Below are 26,577 nucleotides of genomic sequence, written 5' to 3'. Positions count from 1 at the left end.
CTCTCCTCCTGATGCTGCTTCGACTCTGCTTGCCACGCAGGACCCTATAGCTGTCCAGAGAAAGGGGAGGAGCACTGCCTCCCAGACTCTGCCCTGCACTAAACGAAGACCCACCTACTGACTCACAAGCAAGAGTGCCCTGCTGGGGTGGGGTGGGGCTGCAGGTAGGCAGCCACGGAGAAGTCTGACTGGCTGTGGGTCTCTCTCTCTGTAGAAGCAGCACCACCTAGACTTGGTGCCCAGGCCCCTGATCAAATCCCTCTCCCAAGCAGCGACCCCTCCAGAACAGGCTCAGTGGTGCACAGAGCTCAGGAGTCCAGGCTGTGAGGAAGTCAGACAATGTTCATAATCCACTAACACTTAAACACAACAGTACTCCCACTCAGCAAAAGGGAACAAGCCAATGAACCCACAAGAAAAACAAAGAACACACTATGACCCAGCAAGTCCACTCTGGGTATTTATCCCAAAAGAGTTCAAGATCTCCAAGAGATATTTTCACCTGCATGTACATAGCATCAACATTTGCAACAGCCAAAATGAAGAAGCAACCCTGGGGCCAGAACTGTGGCACAGTGGGTTAATGCCCTGGCCTGAAGTGCCAACATCCCATATGGGTGCCGGTTCAAGACCCATCTGCTCCACTTCTGATCCAGCTCTCTGCTATGGCCTGAGAAAGCAGCGGAAGATGGCCCAAGTCCTTGGGCCCCTGCACCCATGTGGGAGACCTGGAAGAAGCTCCTGGTTTTGGATCGGCACAGCTCCGGCCGTTGCAGCCAGTTGGGGAGTGAACCAACAGATGAAAGACTTCTCTCTCCCTCTCTCTGCCTCTCCTCTCTCAGTGTAACTCTTTCAAATAAAATAAATAAATGTTCAAAAAAAAAAAAAAAGAAGCAACCCAAGTGCCCATCAAGAATGCACAGGTACACACAGTGTGATACATACACACAACTGAATGTTAGTGCTAAAAATCCAGAAAATTCTGACACATGCCACAGCACGGATGAAACTTGAGGACACTAATGTTAAGTGAAATAAGCTACTCACAAAAACACGAGTAGTTGGGTACTCAAGTGCAGGGAAAATAGAATTAAAAGAGAAGTTTATTTTGGTTTAAGAAATTTTGAAATCCATGCAGTTCCTTTTACACAATATGTATTTTTCATAAACTTTTTAATGAACTCATGGATACAGGAATTGCAAAAAATTTTTACAACAGGGGGCCAGTGCTGTGGCGTAGTGGGCTAAGCCTCCACCTGCGGCACTGGCACTGGCATTCCATATGGGTGCCAGTTTGTATCCTGGCCGCCCCTCTTCGATACAACTCTCTGTTATGGCCTGGGAAAACAGTAGAAGATGGCCCAAGTGCTTGGTCCCCTGCACCCTCATGGGGGACCCGGAGGAAGCTACCGGCTCCTGACTTTGGATTGTCTCAGCTCTGGCTGTTGCAGCCATCTGGGGAGTGAACCAGCGGATAGAAGACCCTTCTCTCTGTCTCTCCCTCTCTCTCTAACTCTACATCTCAAATAAATAAATAAAAAATCTTAAAAAAAAAATTCGGAAACCCGACAAGTTCAGCAGGTGCCAACAGGCTGAGGTGCACTGCCCTGGCGGGGAGTAGGAGAAAGTGCACCTCCCAGTCCCACAGTGGAAGTGAGAAGCAGGGCACCCCTCTGGGAAGGGCAGTGTTCATCTCGCCCCTTTCCTCTGCGGATTCCATTGCCAACTTATTCCTGTGCCTACACGGAGACCTGTCTATCAAGATGTTAGCCACAGCACTTTTTATAACAGCGAAAGATATGAATAGTTTGAAATCTGTCCATAGAGACCTGCATAAGTGCATCCTGCACAACAAAACCCTATGTGGCTGTGAAAAAGGGATGCAAATCCATGCGTACTGCTATCAGGTCATCTCCAAAGCATGTGTTAGCTTTTAAAGGGCAGGAGACCAGATACAGTCTGTGTATCTCCCAGTCCACTTTCCACCAAGCAGTTACGTGCACACAGAGATAAAGAATGCAGGAAACACTAAGGTGGTCTCTCAAGGGCAGCCCTGCAGGCAGGGGTCTAGAAGGGGAGAATTTCTTTTTATCATGAAGGTACTTTTCAAAAGTTCACAGGAAACCAAATAAAAATTAAAAATTTTTTTAAAAACAAAAAGTTCATGAAAAATGAAAAAAAAAAGTTCTCGGGAAAACAAAATGAAAAGTTAAGTTTATGAGGCATGAGCTTGGCATAGTAGTTAAGATGCCACGTGGGATGCTCACCTCCCGTATCTGAGTACCAGGAGTCCCAACTCCACTCCTGTTTCCAGTTTCCTACTAATGTGCAACCTGGGAGGCCGCAGGCAATGGCTCAAGTGCTCGGGAGTAGGCCAAGCAAGTGGCAGACCCAAACTGCGTTCCCAACTCCTGGCTTCAGCCTGGGCCAGCCTTGACTAGTGTGGGCATTTAGGGAGTGAACCAGCAGATGGAAGTGTGTTCTCGCTCCCTCACTCTCTGCCTTTCAAATTGAAACAATCAATAAAAAAAATTTGATTTAAGGTTATTTTGGTACAAAAAAATTTAAAGCCACTTTTTCCCATGAACTTTTAAATTTTTTAAAATTATTTATTTGAAAGAGAGACAAACACAAGGATAGCCTATCTTCTGCTGCATTCTCCAAATGTTTAAAGATCTCTCATGTGCATGGATTTCAAAAATTTTTTGTGCCAAAATAAAGTTATCCTTCAATTGCATTTTCCACAAACTTTTTGAGTACCTTGTATATCTTTTTGTACTGTTCAGTTTTTTTAAAACTGGTAAATGTGACACACTTTCAACTTAAAACTTGACAAAAACAAAAGAGGAAGAAGAGAAAAGGAGGAATATAATGTTGGAGTCTGACACACCTGGACCCGAGTTCAAGCTCGGGCATCAGACAGATGAGTGTAGCCAAGTCAGCTCTCCAAGCCTCAGCTTTTCTGTTGGGTTACTGAGAAACATGGTGCTATCAGGACAGGGGTTTGATCTAACAGGGCGCCAGTCGGGATGCCTGTATCCCATATCAGAGTGCCTGTGTTCAAGTCACAACACTCCTCTCAAGTCCAGGGGCAGCAGGTGACGGCTCAAGCAGTTGGGGACCTGCCACCCACATAAGAGACCTGGATTGACTTCCTGAGTCCTGGCTTTGGCACAGCTCGGTTCTGGCCATTATGGACATTTGAGGAATGAGCCAGAGATGGGAGCTCTCTCTCTTGTCTATCTATCTGCTTCTCAAACAAGTAAATAAAAATTACAACACACAGACACTATGTCAGAGTGGCTGGACACGCCAGCTGACAGTGACTCCAAGGATATTATTGGAGAAGTGGAAGCAGCTGATGTCAAACCTCAGAACACAAATCACCTGCCCCTCTCACCAATGCATGCTTCTCAGCCTTCCTTGAGGCCCGCTCCCAGGAGAGGCCACTCACAGCAAGCACTTCGGGTATACCAACCTAACCAGGGAGGTGAGTGCAGCTGCCAACCTCTCCCTCTGCCTGCACACCCCAGCGCAAGGCTGTGTCCACCCCAAGGGGTTCCTTTATTCTCATTTACACAAAAGCTCTGCACCGACTAGCAGCAAGACCATTTAGAGCAGTTTACTCTCTTCTCTCCAGGTTACAGACAGCCTCAGGCCAAGCCTGGGTGTGTACAGAGAGCTTGCAAGAAGTACCCCCGGAGAAGCCTGCAGTGCAAGCTAGTCTGTATTTACCACTCTGTCTGTCATTTCCCCAAGCTCACAAGGATGTCCTCGTCATATACAGGTGTGGTTTCTGTGGAACCGGCTCCTGCCACCTGTGGTCCAGCCATACCCACTTCCTAATTCTAGAGCAGCTGCCCAGGGTTCCAAAGTGAAGTCACTCAGAAGGTTCACCCCATGTACAGAGAAAGGCACCTCCTTTCTTTTTCACAGAAGTCTGCAATAACACCCCATTCCAGAGCAGGCTGCAGCCCCCGAGGCCTCCAGGGACAGATTGAGAAGGAGCAAATGGCACAACCAGGAGCCGCCAGGGACCACAGGCCTACAACATGCAGGGGACACTCTCAGGCCCTGTGACGGAGCCATACACCAGATGACAGGCCTCCACAGGGAGTTTACAACTAGCAGGGACAGATGCATGACAAACATTATGATGACGTTACCAAGATACATCCTATTTGGCCGTCGGCACAGGGCAATGGGGCAGAGTGTTGGGGCTGCACCTTGGTGATTACATAGCTGGGCCCAGCCCTCTGAGGAGCTGGCAGCCACGTGCAGAGAAGCATAACGACCCGGGGCTTATTGGTTGTCAGGGACAAAAACAAGGCAGAGGTGACTGCTGCAGGTGGCACCGATATAGTTAAGGGGCAGTGCCCAGATTAAGGTATCATAGGTTTCATAAAAAAGTCAATGAAGGCTATTAAAAGAGGAGTGACACCACTAGATTTTTTTTTTAAAAGATTTACTTATTTATTTGAAAGGCACAGTTACAGAGAGGCAGAGGCAGAGAGTGAGAAAGGTCTTCCATCCAATGGTTCACTCCCTAAATGGCCACAACAGCCAGAGCTGCACCAATCCAAAGCCAGGAGCTTCTTCCAGGTATCCCACATGGGTGCAGGAGCCCAAGGACTTGGGCTGTCTCCTACTGCTTTTCCAGGCCACAGCAGAGAGCTGGATTGGAAGTGGAGCAGCCGGGACTTGAACTGGAGCCCATTTGGGGTGCCGGCCCTGCAGGCAGCGGCTTTACCTGCTATGCCACAGCGCCATCCCCGCTTCACTTCTGATCCAACTCCTTACTAAAGCACCTGGGAAAGCAGTGGAAGATGGCCCAAGTGCTTGGGCCCCTGCACCACGTCGGAGACCCAGAAACAGCTTCTGGCTTTGGATAAGCCCACTTCAGCCATTTGGGCCATCTGGGGAGTGAACCAGCAGATGGAAGATCTCCCTGCCTCTCTTTCTCCCTGTGTAACTCTGCCTTCCAAATAAATAAATAAATCTTAAAAACACATAAAAAGGCTGGCGCCACGGCTCACTAGGCTAATCCTCTGCCTGCGGCACCGGCACACCTAGTTCTAGTCCTGGTCGGGGCACCGGATTCTGTCCCGGTTGCCCCTCTTCCAGTCCAGCTCTCTGCTGTGGCCCGGGAGTGCAGTGGAGGATGGCCCAAGTTCTTTGGCCCTGCACCCGCATGGGAGACCAGGAGAAGCACCTGGCTCCTGGCTTCAGATCAGCGCAGTGCACCGGCCGCAGCGGCCATTTGGGGGGTGAACCAACAGCAAAGGAAGACCTTTCTCTCTGTCTCTCTCTCTCTCACTGTCCACTCTGCCTGTCAAAAATAAATAAATAAATGACATCCTAAGGGGGCAGGCATCCAGCCTGGTGGTTAAAATGCCTGTATCCCCTATCAGAGTATCTGCGTTAGAGACCCAAATCCAGCTGCTGACCCCAGCTACCTGCCGATGCAAAGTCTGGAAGGCAGCAGGTGATGGCCCAAGTGACTGAGTGCCTGACTCCCTTTTCAGAGACTTGGATTGAGTTTCCAGTTCTCAGCTCCAGCCCAGCCCAGCCCAGCCCTGGCTGTTGTGGGCATTTGAGGAGTAAACAGGCAGATGGGAGTTCTTTCTGTCTCTCTGCCTCTAAATACATACATACACATATACATAAATACATCTCCAGGATGGTGGGCATTCGGGACAGCAATTAAGATGCCACTGTGGAGGCAGGGTGGGAGCGTGGGGGCAACGTTGTGGCACAGCGAGTTAATTGACGGCCTGCAATGCCAGCATCCCATATGAGCACCGATTCAAGTCCCGGCTGTTCTACTTCTGATCCAGCTCCCCCTTAATGCGCCTGGGAAAGCAGTGGAAGATGGCTCAACTGCTTGGGCTCCAGCCACCCATGTAGGAGACCCAGATGAAGTTCCTGTTCTCTGGCGTCAGCCTGGCCCAGCCCCAGCTCATACAGCCATTTGGGGAGTGAACCAGCGGATGGAAGATTTCTCTGTCTCTCCACCACTCTAACTCTGTCTGTCAAATAAAGTGGAGAAAAAAAAAAAAAAGACCAAGGTTCTCAGTTCCAGCTTCCTGCTAACACACAGCCTGAGAAGCAGCAAGTGATGGTCCAAGTACTCAGGTCCCTGATACCCACATGGGAGAACCAGCCTGAATTCTAGACTGCCAGCTTTGGCCTGACCCCAACCTGGCTGTTAGAGTGTTTAGGGAGTGAACCAGTGGATGAAAAATCTGTCTGTCTTGGTTTTGCTCTCTCTCTCTCTCTTACCCACACACACACATATAGACACACATACAGACATACACATACACACACAGCCTTTCAAATGAATGAGAAATACAATAAAAATTTTAAAGCCATAACAACACTAGGGCGATTCTGCAGCTACTGTGTGTAATGTGGTTTAATTTTTAAACTCTTTTATGGGGCAATAAAGGAAAATACCACTTACAGGCAGGCTTGTGTCTTCCTGCCAAGAAGGAACTGGAAGGATCAGACTCCAAAACAAACCACAACACCATCCCTTCACCTCTCACCCTAAAACACACCAAAGCCTGACCAGCTCACCCAGCCCTGCTGGGGCGGGGAGAGGCAGGAGGTCCCACTGGAAAAGTCCCACAGGACGTCACTCTGACTCCCTCTCTCTCCAGGGGCAGCATTCCTCAAAGTCAGCACCCAGGACCCTGACTAGCTCCATCTAACCCAGCCATCCCAGTGAGGCTCGGACACAGATCCTCTTGCTTTAAACTAGATGTGCAGCCTTCTCCACCATGCACCTGCTGTCCATGGGCAGTCCGCCCACACCCAAGGGCAGCAGACATCCCCAAAGCCCCCATTCAAGGCATTCAAGGCAGTGGAGGGCAACATCCAGCCCTGGGAGGCCCACAGAGGTGGTAGCCCAGGCAGGCCAGCCGGCAGCCGCGCTGCAGATTCCCTGGGAGCAGCGAGCATGCAGGCATGGAAGATTCTCTCTGTGCCCTCCAGTTTCACTCTTCTAGGAGTTACTCCCTCCCCTCTCCAGAACACCTGGCCAGCACTGAGATGGGCCAGGGACTCAGGAGCAAGGTTGTTTCTGGACACCGGCAAGGCAGGGTCGGCTCCTGAATCCCCATTTGGAACCCAACAGGGTCTCAGGGGCTGAGTGTGGGAGAAGTGAAAAAGGCTGGGCCAGAGAGGGATGCAGTGACTGTTGGGGTGGGGTTGAGGGTAGGGGGTCCCTGGGAGAGAAGTGAAGGAAAAGCAAGCCCTCCCCTTCCTGCAGCAGCCAGCCCACCCCGGGGGAACAGAGGAGGAGGTAACACGCCTCTCTGACGTAGCTTGGGAACAGAGGAGGAGGTAACACGCCTCTCTGACGTAGCTTCACAAGACCAAGACTTTTAAACCAGTCAGGTACAGGAAGGGACTTCAAAAAGCTGGAGGGAAAACCAAACAAAAACTAAAGTGCCGTGGACATTTGGTGCAGCAGTCAAGACGCTGCCTGGGTTTGAGTCCTGGCTCGCCTGCATCTGATCCAGTTTCCTGCTGATGCACACCCTGGGAGGCAGCAGGCGATGGCTCGGGGATGTGGGTCCCTGCCACCTACGTGGGAGGTCCACACTGAGTTGCAGAGTCCTCGCTTCAGACTGGCTGTTGTGGGCATTTGGGGAGTAAATCAGCAAACAGAAGATCCCCCTCTGTCTGTCTGTCTCCCTCCCTCTCTTTCTCTCTTCTCTCTCTCTCTCTCTCTACTTTTCAAATAAAATGAAAATAATTACACAAAAATATTTTAAATAAAAGTTAAAAATCTGAAATTCATGCATCGCTTTCTCAACATACTCATGTCCCATGAATTTCTCAAAAATCCCACATATGCATGGGTCTCAACAATTTTTGCACCCAAAGCAGCTTATCTTTTAATTCTATGTTTCCACAACATTTCTGAAGTCTCCTGTCTACGTGATTCTCCTCAAAGTCAAAGAAGATGGTGAGGGGAGGGAGGGGCGGCCGGCCTTGTGGGTGCTGCTGGGGGAGACCCACCACTGCAGCATCTGAGAAACGGTCCCTCTGGGTGAGCACAAGGAATGCTGAGGGGACCTGACTGATGGCCAGGTTATCGGAGATAAGCTGGGGCCCCCTCTCGCCCATGGCTCAGCCAGCCCCAGTGGGAGGCCAATGTGTGGGTGACTGAGCACCCATGGCTGTAGCCCTACACCATGAGTGTACAGAGAGCCCCCAAGTCACCCCTGCTCTGTGCCTGTGACCACACTCACACACACACCCCTCCCTGGTCGATAACCTAAATACCCTCCTCTGTGCACAAAAACCGGTGCTTACACGGAGCCACAGTGACCCTTCCACACACAGACGCCTATGTACACACACACAGCTCCCTCAGTACTCCTTCCCACCTTCCCTCCCCACCCCCAACATACAGCTTCTGGGGCCTGCGGGCCCCCCTCAGCCAGGGCGTCCTCTTCCTGCATTGCTGCTGCAACGTGGGAGCAGAGTGGGGTGCTGCGGCTGCTCCTGCCTCCCCTCCAGCCCACTGGGCTCCAATTTGAGCCCTGGCTCTGGCTGAGTTTGTTTGTCAGGTTACAGGTCCCTGGAGCCAACGACCAGGGAGCCTGGAGCTCCAAGAGCCACGGGGAGTGGCTACGCCAGCCCTCTGGGGAACTCTTTGGCTCCAAAAGTTGGGTAAGAGAAGCCTTGAGCTCCCTGCCCTCTGCCACGTCAAGCTAGCCCCCAGGAAGAGACTCCAGCTCAGGATTAGCTGGGGGGACGAGGCTGCAGAACAGATGGGAGGATACCTAGCAAAGGCCCTGGACAGGAGCCCCAGCCACCCTGGGAGAGTCCTGGGACAGCCTGCGGCCGTGGCTAAGAACAGGGCTGAGGCTGCTGCCCAGCAGAGGGCACTCCCTGTCCCCAGGGCCACAGGGCACACACTCACCATCCTCGGCGCCTGTCCCAGCCTCTGTCTACTCCGAGTGACAGGGACGGACCTCTTGGCCCACAGAATGGAAAGTCAAAGAAGATGGTGAGGGAAACTCCTCCCCAGCCCATCTGCTCACCAGCCCAGACCTTCTGGGCTCAAGCCTCGAGGTTTTAGCAATTTCAGGATCAGCCTAGCACCCAGACCCAGGGGGAAGGGATGGGTGGCCTGGGGACTGAGGATTCCAGAATCTGGGCTTGTTCAGCCAGTCTGGGCGGTCCCAGCACGCACCTCCCCCTAAGCAGCCAGCCAACGGTCCCGTGGAATAGCCCAAGGTTAGAGACTCAAAATCAAAGAAAGTGGTGCCAGGCGTTGAGCCCAGTGCCCAGAACCCCAGCTCTCTGCCACCCATTAGGCCCCAAACCCATGTTCCGGATCATCTGTGGCCTTGGCCATGGCTCCTGCTCCCTGTGCATTGAGGACCTGCTGTGCTTAGGTGGAAGAGCATGGCTGACCGACCATGGCAGTCTGCAGTTAACCACCACCCTGAGGGCCCAGGCAATCAGCTGGGGCCAGAAAAACATTGCAAAAACCTCAGAAAGCAACCCCAGTGGGGGCTGGGCCCCATCTGAAGGCAGGAGATGCCAGAGGCCTTGTCAATCCTCCTGGCTGCTCCTGATCAGCTGATTCCTCCCGCCTGGGAGTAGCGAGGCAGATCAGGGCCCCAGGACACCATACCCTTCCCGACCCCACCCCAGGACACACCCAGGCCTGGCCAGCTCACCTGGCCTTGCTGGACTGTCAGTCCAGCTGTTCTGGAAGGGGTACATTTTCCTCTTGTTCTATTTGGACAGCTGCAGGGGTCGTGATGATGAGAAGAGAGGCAGATGGCTGGGAGCCTTGGAGGGCAGGCTGGCTGAGCGTGCTGAGAAGGGGCTGCTCCCCCAACCCCGCCCTACTGGGTGCTGCCCCATGGGGTGGCCCAGCAGGCGGGAACAGAAGCCAGAGGGCAAGGGAGGAAAATTACTCCTGATTTTACGTAATTTGCTCAGTCAAAGGTGAGGTCAAGAATAGACTTCAGAGGCCCAGCCCCAAACCCTACACTGCCTCACTCCCAAACAGGTCCCACAACCTTCCCTTTAGTTCCCCCAGGACTGGTGGGGTGGGTCCAGGAGAGGAAGTCAACACCCAGAGGCACGGCCCAGGGCCCTGGAATCATCCCCTTCCCCTCCTGAGAGGCAGGATGTGGAGCTGTGAGCTCAAGACCAACTCTACCCCCTCTCACCCCTCCTCTCAATGGTCTCTCTGGCTCTACCCCCTCTTCTAGCCATCCCATCCTGGTATCTCCCCGTCCCTATCTCCACCCTCCTGCTGCCTGCCTGCCCCCACCCCCGGGTTATGTAAGGGGCCTGAGAACACACAGAGGGAGCTTTGTTGTCAAACCAAATCCATACGGAGCCGATTGGGCCAACGCAGCTGTTCCCCATTCCCTCCGCCTTGGCAGCGCTGGGGCTCTGGGCAGGAAGCCCCTACACGCCTCCATTTTGGGAGTTGGGGGACAAACACTGGCCCCGGGGCCCCAGGCAGCTGAATGGGTGGCCAGGGATCAGTCATCACTGCGTGGGACCATGGCGAGGGACCAGCTGGCCCCTAAGATAGAACAAAGTCACAGCACAAAGCCAGGGTCACAACAGCCACAGAGAGCCAAGCTCCAGGCTAGGGGCAGGGCGGCACAGTGCCAGGCTCCAAGACAGAGAGGGTGCAGCTCACACAAGTGCACCCCATATTTTCCGTCACACACACACCACCCATGTCCTCACTCCCCTGCACACTTACAGGCACGTGCATGAACACACACCATGCATAGCCCAGGCGTGGCGGGCTGTCATGTTGCTCACCTGCAAGGGTTCTGAGCACAAAGTGCCTCTCCACTCTGACCAGCTCCCTCCATGCTAGCAGGCACCTCTGAGGGAAAGAGCTGCAGCTCTGGAACAGGAGGGGGCAGGGGGCAGGTCAGAGGCCAGGGAAGCTCTGTCCAGGAAGAACAAGATCCTGGCTACCCACCCAGGAAGAGGTCTGGGGAAGCAGGTGAGGGCACAAGGAATGATGCTAATGATCAGGGTGTTGTGAAATCTTGGCAGGCACCGTCCCTTCACCAAACCCAACTGCAGAAGGCTGCCGGCATTTGCAGCCCCCTCGGGCTCCTAATGCAGGCTCTGCTGAGCACCCCTGGCAATCCAGGGAGCCTAACCAGCCACCCCTGTGAGGCAGTCTGATTGCTGACACTTGGGGGTGGGCGGGAACAGAGGGACAAGGGGACAGAGAGAAAGAGAAGGCAGAAACAAATCAAGGGGGAAGATCAAAGCAAGTGAGTGAAATCTACAGGGGAAAGACAAGGAAGGCAGAGAAGGTGGAAGAAAAAGAGGAGGAAGGGGACCAAAGAGGGGGCAAGAAGGAGGGGAGGCAGTGAGTCCGAGGATCAGGCCACTGCTGTGCGGAGAGTGTCCCCACTCCATCAGCACACCCCATTCCTCAGTCCCTTGCACCTGACCCTTTCAACGGGACCAGTCTAGTCCATCCAAATGGACATTTGAGGCCAGTCATCTTAGTCCACCCAGTCCTGGCGCTCAGCATGCCCCAGGGGCTCCTGACTTCCAAGTCCCAGATTTGGGGGACTGCAGAAGACAAGATGAATGAGAAATGCAGGCGGGTGGTAGAGCTGGGGGTGCAAACAGAGGGGCAGAGGGAGCCAGGGTCACTTCTGAGGCTCAGCCCAGTGGGGCAAGAGTCCCCTGCCTCTTCCCTGCCTGGAATGAGAGACGCTGTGTGACGCTGTACAAGTCACTTTTCTGAGTTTCTGCTCCCTTGTTTACAGAAAGGAGGACGCATGGAACAGTTCTTGCATGCCAGGGCAGCGGTCCTACCCTCTTATGGAATGAGGATCAGCCAACCTCGGAGGTTCCCTCCCAGCTTGAAAACCATTTATCTCATCCGTGCATCACAGTCCTGTGTAATGTGTATTACACGTAACAGATGTGATGACGGAAAACCAACAAAGTCTGAGGCCTGCCTGAGATCACATGACTCAGGCATGCACAGAGAGGACACAAAGGATGTCCCAGCAGTCCCTGCTGCCTGGCCACCTGCCCTTGGTCCCCTGGGCCAGAAAGTAGCCACTCTTCAGGCTCATAGCTCCACTCTGGAGGCCTGGGAAGTAGACCACTTAGCATTTAAACTGTGAGAGCCCAAGCGCTCAGTTTATCTGGAATGACACCTCATTAAGAGGTGTTAATTTCTCGGAGGGAACAAAGTTAACAGCCTTCCCCCTGCCTCCAGGAACACAATCTCCTGGTCCCACACCAAGGACACCCAGGGGCACTGCCCCACAGTCAGCTGCCTGTGATTCAGCTTGTACCCCACTCAGGGCCACTCTGGACTCATCCTGGGCACAGGGTCCCTTCCATGTCACAGGAGCCAGACCTGTGTGGGTGAACTCTGTGGGGCAGGGGTGTGCAGGGACCGTGCTGGGTGAGCTGGGAAGACTTCTCAAAGCAGAGCCCTGCGCTGATGCTGACATTCACAATGTAAAAAGGTCATTAGCATTGGTGGGTAGCCAAGCCACACAGGGGGCTGTGGGGGTAACGGCAAGGAAGTGGCATGCCACTGGGAAATTTTTGCTACTTGGGAGTTTGCAAAAAAATCTTTTTAAAGCCAAGAAACCCTCTGCCCCAGTTTCAAAAGAAACAGTCAAATGGGAGTCCAATATGTATAAGTGAGCTGTCTGGGTCAAAGCAAATGAGGGTGAAGCCTCCTCATAAAAAGCCCCTGCCCCGAAGTGAGGCTCCTAGGGCAAGGTTGCTTCTCCTGGGCTCTGAATAAGGAGGGGACTGACCTAGGGACAGCCTGTGCAGGGGCCTGGAGCTTAGCGGGAAGAGGTGACAAGCACAGAGATGAGACGGGATGGTGGAATGGGGCATGCCCTCCAGGGATGGTGCTGAGGGGACAGACTTCTAGACATGCCCACCAGGGCACTTGCCTGAGGCCAGGCCCTTCTCTGGCAAACAGTTTACCTGGCAGGAGGGAAGCTCTCCTCCCTTTGTCCCAGGAAAGGAGGAAGCAGAGTAGGGACACAATAAAGACCAAAGCAGAAAATCAGGGGACTGCAAGCCTCCGTCTACAGTGCCAGCATCCCATGTGGGTGCCGGTTTGAGTCCCAGCTGCTCCACTTCCAATCCAGCTCCCTGCTAACAGCCTAAGAAAAGCAGTGGAAGATGGCCCAACTGCTTGGGCCCCTGCACGCATGTGGGAGATCAGGAGGAAGCTCCTGACTCCTGAATTCAGATCAGCCCAGCCCCTGCCATTGCAGCTGCTTGGGAAGTAGACCAGGGGATGGAAGATCTCTCTATGTATCAGTCCCTCTCTGTCTGTAACTCTGCCTCTCAAATAAATATTTTTTTTTTTAAATCTTAAGATCTGGGACGAGTGTTTGGCTCAGCAGTTAGTATGCCAGCGTCCACACTGGACTGCCTGGTTTAATTCCCAGTTCCGGCTCCCAATTTTAGCTTTCTGTTAATGCAGAACCTGGGAAGCAGCAAGCTCAAATGGTTGGGTTCCCGCCACCCATGCAGGAGACCTGGATTGAGTTCCTGGCTCCCAGCTTCAGCCCCTGCCCATGTAGGGCATCTGGGGAGTCAACCAGCCAACAGGGGAGCTCTTTCTCATAGAAAAAAAAAAAATCTGAAAATCTCAGAAAGAGTACACTGTAATAAAAGTGGCCAAAGCCACTCCACACCACAAACACGGCACAGCCAAAGCCTGCGGCAGCTCCCTCTGCCACGAATACTGGTGTGTGCTCCCGAGGTCTCCAGATGGCTATGTGAGGACTCTGCTGCTCTTTCCCGGCCCATCCTGCATCATCTCATGCTAAGGAGTCAACGTGTTAAAAGCACCCTTAGAACATGCACACTTTGCTTTCCATGAGGGCAAACTACACGACTGCTGTATCTCTCTGGTTCTGAGTCGATTGCCTGAGACCAAATGAAGCAAGTCAGCTTCATCCTCACATGCCCAGAGCTCCAGGGTCCCTACCCCTCCGCCCTGGCATCCCCTGCCTGGCTTCCCTCCCAGTGGGTCCCCAGCAGCAGGAACCCAGGTGTGCCCCTGCTTCCTTCCTGCAACCTATAAGGCAAGAGGGGGCCCCTGGGGCTGTCTGCTGGGCACAAAGGTAGTTCACCCACTACACTGGATGGAGAATCGGGTTTTGGGGGAGCCTCTCCGGCCTTGAGCCAGCCCAGAGTGGGCTGCCAAGGAGAGCCAGGCAAAGCGATGCAGAATCGGGGGATTCCAAACGCCGAAGTGGCCACCTTGGCTGGGCTCCTTGTGCTCGGATCTTGGCGGGGCCCCTCCCATTCCCCATGTGTCGCCCGTGGTTGCTGAAGGAGGCCTCGAAGCCATGTGGGCGGCCAGGAGCCGCATTTCCAAAGGAGTAGGGGCCAGATGGAAGCAATTACCGGCGGGAAAGCAGGAGGGTGGGGGCTGGGAGGGGCCGGCAGGGAAGCGGGGAAGAGGGAACGGGAGAGGAGGAAAACCCTGTCCTGCCCAGCTGAAAGCCGACCAGAGACCAGCGCAAGGCCTAGGCTCAGGGCTGGGCAGGGTGGGAACCGGGTCCAGGGCAGCACACAGAGGGCTGGGTTTGGGTTCTGCCTTCGTTATTAACACACTGTGGTCTGAGCAAGCCCCTTCACACCTCTGCATCCAGGCCCTCATTGATCACAGGATGGGGTGGGTAAGATGAGCTCATGGGAGCACTCAAGAACTGGGCTGAAAGTGCAGGTTTTGGCAACAGGCCTAGATCCAAGCCCCCAGCCCAGTTCCCAGCTGCTTATGAGCTGTGTGACCTTGGCCAAGTAATGCAATCTTTCTTCACTTATAAATGGGCTTAATCACACAGTTGTGCGAGGCTCCCATGAAATGATGCAAGTGTCTAGCACGTTTTTTTAAGGTTTATTGGATCTGGCTTTTAATAAGTGCTTGATTGATAAATGGTAACCTTTTGTGATTTGCTAAATCCCTTTTTATTATGACAGGAGTTCAGCCGAGCTACAGCAGGCAGAGGACACAGGGCAGACGGTGGGCACAAGAAGCATCGCTGCTGTCCTTGGCGCGCTCATCCTGGAGAACAGCCTAGACCCAAGGCAGAAACACAGTCATGTGCTGGCCCAGCACCCCCGACACTGATAGACTCTCCTAGCTGCTGGCCTCCAGACAGGAAGGCAAGATCTTGGAGTCTCTGACCCCCACGCATGGGACTGAAAGAAGCTGCAGGCAGGGAAAACAACTATCCCTCAACTCCAAGCGTGTCAGGGCTGCTCAGCGAGGCCTTCCGGTCCAGCCTGACCCCCACCTCATGTCAGTCCAAGCGACAACACCCTCATCCCCGCCAGCCCAAGAGCAGAACCCAAGGCTGCAGAGTCTAGAACCATCCCAGCACTTTTCCACACAGCAGCTTTGGCAGTGGGGTGGGAAGAGCTGGGGCCATGGCCTGGCTGTGGGGCTCCTGGTTGCAGGTGAAAGACCAGCCAAGATGAAAAGCAAACCCACAGCTCTGGACACCCACACCCTCCTGAAAAGCAGCAACCCAAGTTCAGTCCCCTGCTGGGCTCAAGGTCAATGGGAGGCCCCAGGGCACCTGGCTGGGGCCTGAGTGCCATGTGCTACATGTGACATTTGACCATGTCCTCTGGTCCACTTGCAGAATAAAGAGCACCATTCACACACACACACACACACACACACTCCCTGGGAACGCAGTGGGGGTTGGGGTGATCCTAAGGCCAGGTTTGGCCAGCAGCCCATCCAGGGGTGCTCAGAACATTTGCACACCTCTGGGAAGAGGTGACAAAGGAGAGAGGAGAACTCCTGACGATGGTCACCCATAAGCTGCCTGCCCGAGCCATTTCCTAAAGGAGACCCAAGGCGTCCATGCAAGGCCCTGGGAGGTGAGAAGGAAGGAGGGTCCCCAGGGCAAGGACAACAAGCAGCAGGAGCTATGCCACCAGCATCAGCTCACTAGAAGGAAATGGCTAACACATGGCCCCTTGCGACTGGGCAGGAAGGAGACGGGAGCAAGTGCTGGGGGCTCGGGGTGTCCCACCTCTCATCATTTGATTGTGCTGTTCTCTGCTGCCCAAGGTCTATCGCTGAGGGCTGGGCATGAGGATGGACTCTGGAAGCTGCCTGGATCACAATAATCTTGATCTTCAAAACCTACTGGAGGTCCAAGCTCCCCATCCAGCCCCTGCAGACTGTCCTCAGCCCAGGACCTGGGACCTGGCAGCACCGAACCGTCTCGTACTAGTGCAGGATGGTGTGTTCCCTCCCCTGCAGCCTACGAGTCCCTCGGAGAGGCATCCACAGCCTCACTGGGACAAGCTCTGGGGCGGCTGCTCTGGACGATGAAGAAGCCTAGGGTGGCCCCTGAGACACAGGCAGATGCCAGGCCCCCATGGGGTAACTCCAGGATGACCGCAGCGCAGGAGGGAACACACAGCGCAAGCAAGAGGCTCCGGCCTCTCGGCTCGTGCCTAGCGAAGGGAGGTCCTTTCCAGGACTTCTGACCATTCCAGTTCTTGGTTCTACGCAGGAAGCTGGATGGGTGAAGTCTAAAAAGGCTGGGGAGGGGGGTGGAGTAGAGGGGCCACGACAATGTTTCTGAGGAGTTGCCAGTGAGTCACAGCTTCGGGCAAGGGAGAAGGTGAGGGAAGGAAGGGGAGACAGCTCATACAGTGCCAGGGGCTTCCTGGGCCTCCACTCTGAGAGTGGTCCCTGAGCAGCAGAAGCAGGCTACTCTCCAGCTAGACGTACACTCAGCTCAAGCCCAGCAGGTGACTGACTTTTCTCCCCTCCCATTCTACCATGTTAACCAGCCTCTCTCTCTGCAGACACCTTTCAAAGCACGTAACGCATAATAACTCACTTCCAACCTGCCTTTGCAGATGCCAGGGCCTGAGCCCTGGGGGTGGGGGATACGGAAGAACTGGTCCCACACAGCTCACGAGACGGCAGCATGGGTCTGCGCCACTTGTGCCAGGCCTGTTCCCCAGGTTCCACAAGAGTAAGTCCTCCTGAACTTGGCTTCCACACTGTGCCTCCCTCCAGTGGCGGAAAGCACAGACTTCCAGAGAAGCTCGTGGGGGGTTGCCAGCCTGTGGGTGGCCATGAGGTCAGACAGGGTACAGCTGGGCCCCTGAACGCTGCCTATGTCTCCAGCCTTCTGGCAAAGGCCCACCAAGCCAGGCCCTGGGGACCCGGTCTGCAGAACAGAGGAATCAGCTACTCAGGCCTCACACGGGGCCAGATGGGGGCCTCCCCCCAAGACTAGAATGGAGGGGGCCGCTCCGGGCTGGCCAGACCTCTGTGCCAGCAGCAGCCTCAGGCAGGCTGAGCCCAGGGGGCTCTGCACCCTACTCCAGCTGACTCTTTCTCAACTCGGCTCCTCGGCACCGCCCACCACACAGGAAGCTCTCGGAGGCACCGTGGCCCTGTGCCCTCAGCGGGCAACCCTGACCTTTGGGCTCCGCTCGGCGACCTTGCGACTCTTGCACACACACAAACACACGCGCGCGCGCGCACCGCAAAGCCCGTCACCTCCAGCAAGGAGGGCCCACGTGTGCTGCACTCGGTCGGGTCAGCGACCCGGGCTCAGAGGATGCCGGCGGCGGCGGAGGACGCCTCTCCAGCCCGGGCGCACGGTGGGGACAGAAACTTTCCGGAGAGGACAGTCCTGTTCGCGCACTGCAAGGGAGCGAACAGAATCCGGCTTCCCGCGAAAACCTGGTCCAGGGAAAGCGACCCCAAGAAGCAGCTCCCCGGGGCCGGGGCCGCCCCACCCGACCCCGAGCCGTGCTGCGCCCACGTGCAGGGCCCGACACCGCCCCGAGCGGCGGCGCAAGGCTGCGGCCGGACGGCCCGGGACCCCTGGGCGCTCCCCGCCCTCCCTCGGGGCCCCGGCGCCCGGCTGCCGCGTACTCACCCCGGCGGGTGGAGCGGGGCGGGGCAGGGCAGTTCCGCGCACAGCTCCGATCCGCTAGGCGCACCGACCCGCGGCGCAGCGCTGGCGCAACGGCTCCGCTCCGCCCGGTCCCTGTCCCGGGCGCGGGGCCGGCCAGGGAGCGGGCAAATCCGCCTGCAGGGGAGGCGGGGGCCCGGGCCCGGGCCCGGGCCCGGGCTGGGGGCGGGGAAGGGGCCGGACACGCTTGCGCACACGGCCGGGGAGCCGACTCCCGGAGCGGCGGGGAGGAGGAGGAGGAGGAAGGGCGGGGTGGAGGAGGAGGAAGGGCGGGGGCGAGGCGGCGCGCGGGCGGGGCGGGCTCCCACCGCAGGCTTGGGACGGCTTGGACGCCTCCGGGGCTCGGGGTGCGAGAGGCGCTGGGCGGCGGCAGGGGAGCCGGATGGGGTGAGGACAGAGCCTGGGCAGACGCTGCCTGTGAGCCGCGACAAGATGAATGTGCCCGGTGCAGCCTCCCACACCCTCCCGGGGACAATGAGACCCAAGAAAGGGCTTCTTGCGCTCCCACGCGCCGAACCGTGTCCTTGCCTCCCTGGGGAAACCGAGGCACGGAGGTGGGAGGGCCTTGCACCGGGAGCCGTCCTGCCTCTCCCGCGTGCACGCGCTGGGCGCCTCTACCCGAGTCTGCACCCGCCGCCGCCGCCAAGCTGCTCCCTCCCCACCACTCCCTTGCAGACCGGCTCACAGAAGACCCCATCAGACCCCTGGGGCCCAGGCAGTCTCCCTGAAGGTCTGGACACGGCCAGCCCCAAGAACAGTCCAGAAGTCACCCCGCTGGAGGAGCTACAGCCCCCCACACCGGTCCCTCTCGTGGATCAGCAGTGTTCTGACCCCCTAGTGGAAACAGCAGGTGCTGTGTCAGGCTCAGTCCCCTACCTGTCCCCAGGGGGCCGAGGTTCCAGCTCCAGAGACAGGAAGGCAGGGCAGGATGTGACTAAGTGCAAAGCGTAACTGACAGTGGGTGCAAGGTGGCCGTTGGCTTCAGCTGGAGCTCAGGGCTTATCTGTGGGGAAGCTCTAACTCAGGAAGCTCCAAGGGGGAAGAGTGGGCCTCCAGTCACCCTTCCCAAAGCCCCTGGGCTGTCTGGCGTTTGACCAAGGTCTCACTTTGAATGGTGCCTTTGGCTTTATCAGTCAAGCACTCATTCAATAAATACTGCAGATCATCTTTGGGCCTCAGCCTTAGCTGAGCATAAAGAACACAATGACCAAGTCTTCGACCTGGGCAAGCCTAGAGAAAGAGGGGAGGCCCTCGTTTTACCCATAGGACAGCTAGCTCTGAGAGAGTAAGGCCGTGGCCCGAGGTGATTCCCGGAGTCTGGTGGAGCTGATCCAAGAACCAGCCTGGCCACTAAACTTGACCAACTCTTTGATGAACCAGATCGTAATCTATTTTGCAGTTCTTGCAAGAACCATGTAAACCTGACTGTCATAAAGTGGAACTTAAAAACCAGCTGCTGGGGCCAGCGGGATTGTGCAGCAGGTTAAACCACCACCTGCGATGTTGGCTTCCCTTATCAGAGCGCTGGTGTGTGTCCTGGCTGCTCCCCTTCTGATCCAGCTCCCTGCTGATGTGTGTGGGAAGGCACCAGAGGATGGTCTAAGTGCTCGGGAGACCCAGATGGAGCTCCTGGCTCCTGTTTTCAGCCTGGGCCATTGCAGCCATTTGGGAGGGGAACCAGCACATGGTTTCTCTCTCTCTCTCTCTCTTATTGCTCTGCCTTTCAAATAGATAGTAAATACATAAATCTCAAAGAAAAAAAAAAGAACCAGGTTTTGCTTCTGGAGACCTGAGTTCCAATTCTTTCTCGGCCACTAAATAGCTTTAGTTTTCTTACTGGGGGGGGGGGGGGGGATGGAAGTAACTGGCTTATTGAAAGGGCTATTGCTGGTATGAAACCAGACAATGATGTGAAGGTGTTTGGAAAGTGTAACGTGCTGTATACAACTGTGTGCTATTATTGTGTGGTGGAACACCTCTTGTAACCTATAAACTGCACTCAGCTCTCTCTCTCTCTCTCTCTCTCTCACACACACACACACACACACACACACACACAGCTTACCCCAGGCCCAGTTGTTCCTGGGTGCTCAGAGGCAGACTGTAATTCTGATCTCCTCCCTCTGGGCCACAGTGTGCTTACTCGTGGCCTCTCCCCTCCAGTTTCTTAAGAATACAGCCAGAAGCTTAAGTTGCTGCCCAGAACCCATCTGTGAAGCAGGAGGGGAGCAATTCTGGTGCTTTTTGATCCCAGCCTCTCCCAACTCCACGGCACCCTGCTGGCCTGTCTACAAGACATTACAAGTTGCTCGGTGAGAGGCAGTGTGATGGGGCAAGCAGGGCCTTGACTCATGGGGACTGTTGCTCTGGGAGCTTGGCTGTGCCAAGGGCGGGCCAAGACAACCTAAGCAACAACAGGTCCGAGTCTTTGTCTCCGGCTGCTTCCCAGAAAGGCCATCTCCATTCCTGTTTCCTCTCCCTCCCTGTCACCTCTCCTGTGTTTTCCCAGGGGCAGGGCAACCAGAGAGAGGGGACAGAGGAGATAGGGCAAGGGAGGGGGCAGGCGCCTCTAGACCTGGGAAGCCCTGGTCCTGTGGCCCCTCCCTGGCAGGCAGTGGGTGTGGGCAGCAGCCATGCAGCCAGCTGACAAATGTGCCACCCAGGTTTCTGGCTCCTGTACCTCACGTGTGCCGCGGTAGCATCCTGCCCACCAGGAGGAGGGAACAGAAAGATACTGTTAGAAGAGCAAGAAATAAACCCAACCCAGCATCTCAGACGCTTTTAAAAATAGCAACTCCAGGATAGTATTTCAGCTCCTATTTTTATCAGATTTATATGGCTGGACCATGGAGCTGAGCTGTTCCCAGGGTTCTCAATAATGAGACATCACTGGGCTTGTGTTAGGAACTTGCCAGTAGGTCAAAGCTAAAAATGCATTCCAGAAACCTTTAGGCTGGAAGAGATCCCGAGAAGTCATTGCATGTGGTGACTGCCTTTGCTAGGGTCACGCTCGATGGACCACAGGACGCTTATGGCTTGCTATTTTGCCTCCTGTGTGTGGCCTAGAATTTCACAGCCCTTCCAATCAGCAAGTTATTTTTAGTATCGTCTTTGTCCATTCTGGCTACTATAACAAATTAGACTGGGTGACTTATAAACAATGGGAAATTATTTCCCACAGTGCTGGAGGCTGCAAGTTCAAGTTCAAGGCATCAGATTTGGTGTCTGAGGAGGACCTGGCTCCAGTTCAGAGATGGCCATCTTCTCACTGCCACCCATAGTGGAGAGGGCCAGCTGCTCTCTGGGGCTTCTTCTATGAGGCACTAATCCCATTGATGAGGACTCTGCTCTCATGGCCCAATCACACCCCCAAGGCCCCACTTCTAAGACCATCACCTGCGGGCATTAGGACCCTAATGTGAATGTCAGGGGGACACCAACATTCGGACCAATTTCTAGCCCAGCGTGCCTCTGCTTACATTCTTTTGGGTCACTCTCACAGCAGAAAGTAGCAGCTAATGTTTACTGAGTGATTATTATGTCCCACAAAATCCTCCTCTTTAATCCCCATGAAAGCCCTCTGAAGAGACACTTTTATCACTCCTGTTTTATGAGTAATTCTGTAACTCGCCCAAGATTACACCTGCTTATGAGCAGATGCTATGCCAGGGCCTTCACTCTGCTTCCCAAGCCGGGGAGGAACAGAACACTATGAAATGTCCTCTTAGCCAAGTCCCAGCCACACTGAGCCCCAGCTGGCCTCTCTAATTTCTGGGTCTTTGCTGGTGCTTGCCATTTGGCTAACAATCAGCAAGTTTTAGCCTAGAGCACAAAAAGACAAACACTGCACAATCTCACTTACAGACGAAGTCAAGCTCATAGAAGCAGAGAGTAGAATGGTTGGTGGTCACCAGGGGGTAGGGGCGGAGGGGAGATGGTTTGAGGATACAAACTATCAGTTAGACTGGAGGAGTAAGTTCAGGACAACTATTGTGCAACAGGGTGAATACAGTTAATAACAATGTATTGTATGCTTGAAAACTGCTCAAAAGACTTTAAATGTTCTCATTATTTTAAAAAGTTAAGTATTTGAAGTAACCTATGTTAGCTTGATTTAGCAATTTCACATTGCACACATATATCAAAATATCAGATTGTATACCATATATCTGTACAACTTTTAAAAGATTATTTATTTGAAAGGCAGAGTGACAGAAGGAGAGAAAGAGAAATCTTCCATCCAATGGTTCATTCCCCAAATGGCCATAATGGCCAGGGCTGGGCTTGGCCCAAGCCAGAGAGCTTGGACTTCCAACCAGGACTCCCATGTGGGTGGCAGGGATCCAAATACTGGGTCATCCTCTGCTGCCGTTCCAGGTGCATCAGCAGGGAGCTGGATTGGAAGCAGGGCAGCCAGGACTCAAACTGGTGTTCCAATATGGGATGCTGGCTTCCGTTATGGGATGTGGCTGAACTCACTATGCCATGACACCGGCTCCCAACTTATACAATTTTTATTTGTCAATTAAAAAATTCATTCATAAAAAAAGTTTTAGCCTACAGGTTTTGTCCTCTGGCTTAAGCTCCTATAGCCCTTCCCACTTTTTCAAGACACACTCATCATAATTCTGTAATTCCTCTGTAATTAATGCGTGTATCCCTCACTATATTGTAAGCTCCACATGAGCTCCATTTACACAGATTCTCTGAAAAACAAAACCTGTCCATCCTATTGAATTGAAATTGGACCACTTTGAACAGATTCAGTTCCTGCTTATTTTCTGACAATGTTTACTGTGTAACTTCACATTGATATGGACTTCAGAAGCCAATACAAATTCAGCAACAACAGAACTTAGGGTGGCTACATTTACTTGCTAAGTAGAATATTTAAGAAGCTACCATTAACCTTCATCACCTCTGATAAAAAGAAGGGCATTTACCATTATACCAGAGTCCTTCAGAGGATTTGTGGAATATGTAATTAAAAGATATTTAGTTTGGTGCAAAAATTGGAAATCCATGCATTTTTTTTTCACAGCATGCATTTTTCATGAACTTTTTGAAGATTCCCCCCCCCCCCTTTTTTTTATTTGACAGCTAGAGTTAGTGAGAGACAGAGAGAAAGGTCGTCCTTCCATTGGTTCACTCCCCAAATGGCCGCTATGGCCGGAGCTATGCTGATCTGAAGCCAGGAGCCAGGTGCTTCTTCCCAGTCTCCCATGCGGGTGCACGGGCCCAAGCACCTGGGCCATCCTCCATTGCCCCCTTGGGCCACAGCAGAGAGCTGGATGGGAAGAGGAGCAACTGGGACTAGAACCCAGCGCCCATATGGGATGCCGGCACCGCAGGCGGAGGATTAACCAAGTGAGCCACGGCGCTGGCCCTCCTGGTTAGTTTTGAGTAGGGGATCAGGAGCATGGAGATGGGGAGAATTGAATATTCCAGTGCCCTAGGCCCTGTCTGGCCAGGGAGACAATGCAGCAGGTAGGTCTGCAGTGACTTTCTTTCCCACTGGTGTCCTTGTTTGATATATGCAAATAAACATCTTGTTTGGAAAAGTAAAAAAAAAAAAAAAAAAAAAAGATAACATTCAAAGGTTTGGGATACACAAGTATTGCCAGGGTAACATTTTCAAATATTACTTTGTGTGCAATTGTTTCATTTGTTTGTGTATGTTCTTTTTCTCAGCTTCATGTTGATAAATGGAGACCATTCAGCATTTTGCTGTCAGGAACCTCTAGGGCAAACAGAACGAAACCAAGGAACAACAGCAGTCATGCCTCCAACTGCTTTTCTCCTCCAACCAGGCCAGGAAGAAAGTGAGCTAAATGCTAAAACCCAGCACAGAGCTGTCCAGGATTTCCCTGGCAAGGGTGTCGTCTGTCACTACTCCTGCACAGCAGGGACACAGGCAGGGGCGCGAGGACAACGTGGTTAAATAGAGCAGACACCCTGTCCAGCACAGGTCGATGGCATTCCAGCTGCCAGAGACGGGCTGGCGTTTGCCATTCGGTCAAGTGAGGGCTCAGGATATGGTGCCTCGCTGGGGAAGCTCTCAGGGAGGTAGGAATGTTGCGCTCAGAAGTAAGAGCAGGAGGCAAGCATGCGGTGGGGGGATGGGGGGGGGGCACCCACTCTGTATCCCCTGGCCCAGGAACCAGGAGGCCTGGGTTCACAGGCCAGGTCCATTCCCTCATTCACTTGTCCTGAACACCTCCTACGGGTCAGGTACTGCCCTGGATCCCGAGTAAATGGTGAACAAATGTGCACAGATCTGTTTCCTGGAGCTGACATTCACCCTGTAACACTGGTCAAGGCATCCGGAACCTGTTTCTTTATCTGTAAGATGGTCCCATGGAACCACCTGCTATATAAATATAGCGTTACAATATGACTCTTAATACTTCACCCTGCAGAGTAGACAGAACCTAGGTGCTGGGGATACAGCTATGGTTAACATGGCACTCCTGCCATCAAGGTAGCCAGGCAGGGAAAGCAGGTATGCCAACAGTGACCAGTAGGAGTAAGAAAACGCAAAATGCCTGGAGCGACTTGGACAGGTTCCGCAGGAATCCGATAAGGTCCCCAAGAAGACATGCAAGGCACGCTTTGGGGATGTATACCAAGCACAGCAGCTGGCCCAGCATACATCACAGTGTGGGCCTGGTAGGAGCGTAGCAGGCTGAGGTGTTGAGGGAGACCCAAGGGGGCTGGGCTGTAGGGAAGGAGTCACAGCAGGAGGAGCCCACGTGTTCTCTGGCTCTGAAGGGGACCCTGACCAGGTCTCAGGCAGGGACCTGTCTTTCCATGTGTAAGAAAAGTAAGTGAGGAGGCCTGGCGAGGAGACCTCTTGTGAGCAGTCTTTAAGGTAACTGAGGCCAGGGAAGGCACTTGAGGGGATGCTCTCTGAGAGAGGCCCCTCCTTGTGGGTGGGGGTCTCGTTTGCTGAGCAGAGCCCCTGGAGGCTCCCCATTCCACTCCCAGCCTTCTGTGGAGATGAGCTTCTGTGTGGATGAGCTCTGTCCCTTTTCTCCTTCCTCGCAGGTTTTAGATCCCTACCAAGCCTCCTCCATGGGCCTGGACCTGCAGATGGTGGGTAGCAACAAAGGTGCCCCGAGCCTGTCGACTTGGACCCTCAGGCAGCAGTCTGGGGAAGGGGAGAATGTTGGGGTACAGACAAAGGCTGATTCAGCGGGAGGCCTCCCCTTGCTCCTCTGCCCTGCTGTAAGGGGAGTAGCTGACACTCAGGGAGCAGCTCTAACCCCCAAGCACTGCCAGTGTCACTGCCCCCAAGGGATCTGCTGTTAGTCCAGGAATCAGCTGGTTGATGTGTGGTGGCCGCGAGTGCATCCTGGGTAGGCCTACGTGCCTTGGTCACCACCTGAAACAGGTGCTGAGCCACAGCTCCACTCTCCCTGGGTCCTGGGACTCTGGAAGAGCTGCAGGAAGACCGGCCTCATCGGGACTCACTGGGGCTGCAGCGCGTCTGCCGTCTTCATAGGACATCTCCCACACCCCTGCTCTTCCTAGAGTTTCCTTCCTGGGGTCACAGGGCCAAGTGCAGCTCTCTGCAGTGGGCAGCGTGGGCCCGCAGCAGGTGGCTGCACTGGGACCACCACTGAGGGCCTCGCTGCACGTAAGAGCTGGGATCTGAATCCAGGCCAGGGGATGTGGAGTGAGACCACCCTCAACCCCATGTTTTCCTTCTGCTCTCACTTCCTATCTCCCAGAGAGCTGCTGCAGCGAGGCCCGGTACTCTTGGCTGTCTCCTGACAGGACAGCATATGCCAGGCTCCCTCTGGCAGCAGGATGCCATGGTCCTGTGCCGGAGAGGGTGCCGAACACGTTTAACGGTGTGCCCTCACACCCACTCCTGTGTCCTTGCTATGGCGGACAGTGGCAGGCATCACCTTCCCAGATAGGCCCCTTACGGCTCTTCCAGGGCCATCACCCTCCAACATGTCGAGGTCCCTTCCCAGCCTAAGAGTTGATGAACTCAAGCCCCTTCGGAGCTTTGCAACCGTTATCAGTTTGCCCTTGCTGATAAAACTGTTTTGCACTGGATCTTCTGGCTGCTCCATGTGAGTCTGTTTTGTCTTCCTGCCTAGATGATAAACCCAAGGCCAGGGACTCACTGACCAAACAGCAGGCGCAAAGGCAGGCATTTTGGACTTGCATCATCTGATTCCCATTAAAACCCTCCCACATCCAGGCACAGATCCCCGCCCTCATCAGCAAGAAGTTTATCAGCAGGGAGGTGTGACCTCAGCGGGGGCAGGGAAGGGGAAGTAATGTCAGGACTCTACAAACTATTTCTGGTTTCTCCGGGGAACTCCTCAAAGGAGCACTGTGGGGGGTGGAGGGAGGCGCATGACAGCAGAATAGGAAGGAGTGGGAACAGAACGGGGAGAGACGGGCTCAGGACAAGGAGAGCAGCCAGCGGTAGGCACCTGCCCAGGGCAGCTTGGAACACCCGCAGAGGCCACTGCTGGAAACGTGCCTTCTCGGGGCCTTCCCACTGCTTCTGCCCACCTGCCAATCACCACCTGCCGCCCTGGCCACAGTGAGCCCTCACCTCACCAAA

At 54.3% G+C, this 26,577-nt stretch overlaps 1 protein-coding gene across 35 annotated transcripts in view; it reads right to left on the bottom strand.

Moving 5' to 3' along the window:
- The window catches only part of ST3GAL4 (ST3 beta-galactoside alpha-2,3-sialyltransferase 4), a 40,393-nt gene extending 21,377 nt beyond the window's left edge, over positions 1-19,016 (bottom strand). For 13 of the 35 annotated variants that reach the window (XM_089327555.1, XM_089328561.1, XM_089330472.1 and 10 more), the window contains exons 1-2: positions 17,955-18,105; positions 10,822-10,909 (exon numbers count right to left, since the gene is read on the bottom strand). Coding sequence is in view for 6 of the 35 variants with exons in the window: in XM_089329523.1 (XP_089185649.1) it covers positions 8,427-8,477 (51 nt within the window). In the remaining 29 variants the exon portion in view is untranslated. 35 annotated transcript variants of the gene reach the window in all.
- Between the last annotated feature and the right edge of the window lie 7,561 nt (positions 19,017-26,577).

Source organism: Oryctolagus cuniculus, chromosome 1 (genome assembly GCF_051225735.1).
Source record: "Oryctolagus cuniculus isolate XC-2025 breed Fujian yellow rabbit chromosome 1, ASM5122573v1, whole genome shotgun sequence".
NCBI classification, from domain to species: domain Eukaryota; kingdom Metazoa; phylum Chordata; class Mammalia; order Lagomorpha; family Leporidae; genus Oryctolagus; species Oryctolagus cuniculus.
The sequence above is the reverse complement of the archived record's forward strand: the minus strand, read 5'-3'. Positions and strand labels throughout refer to the sequence as shown.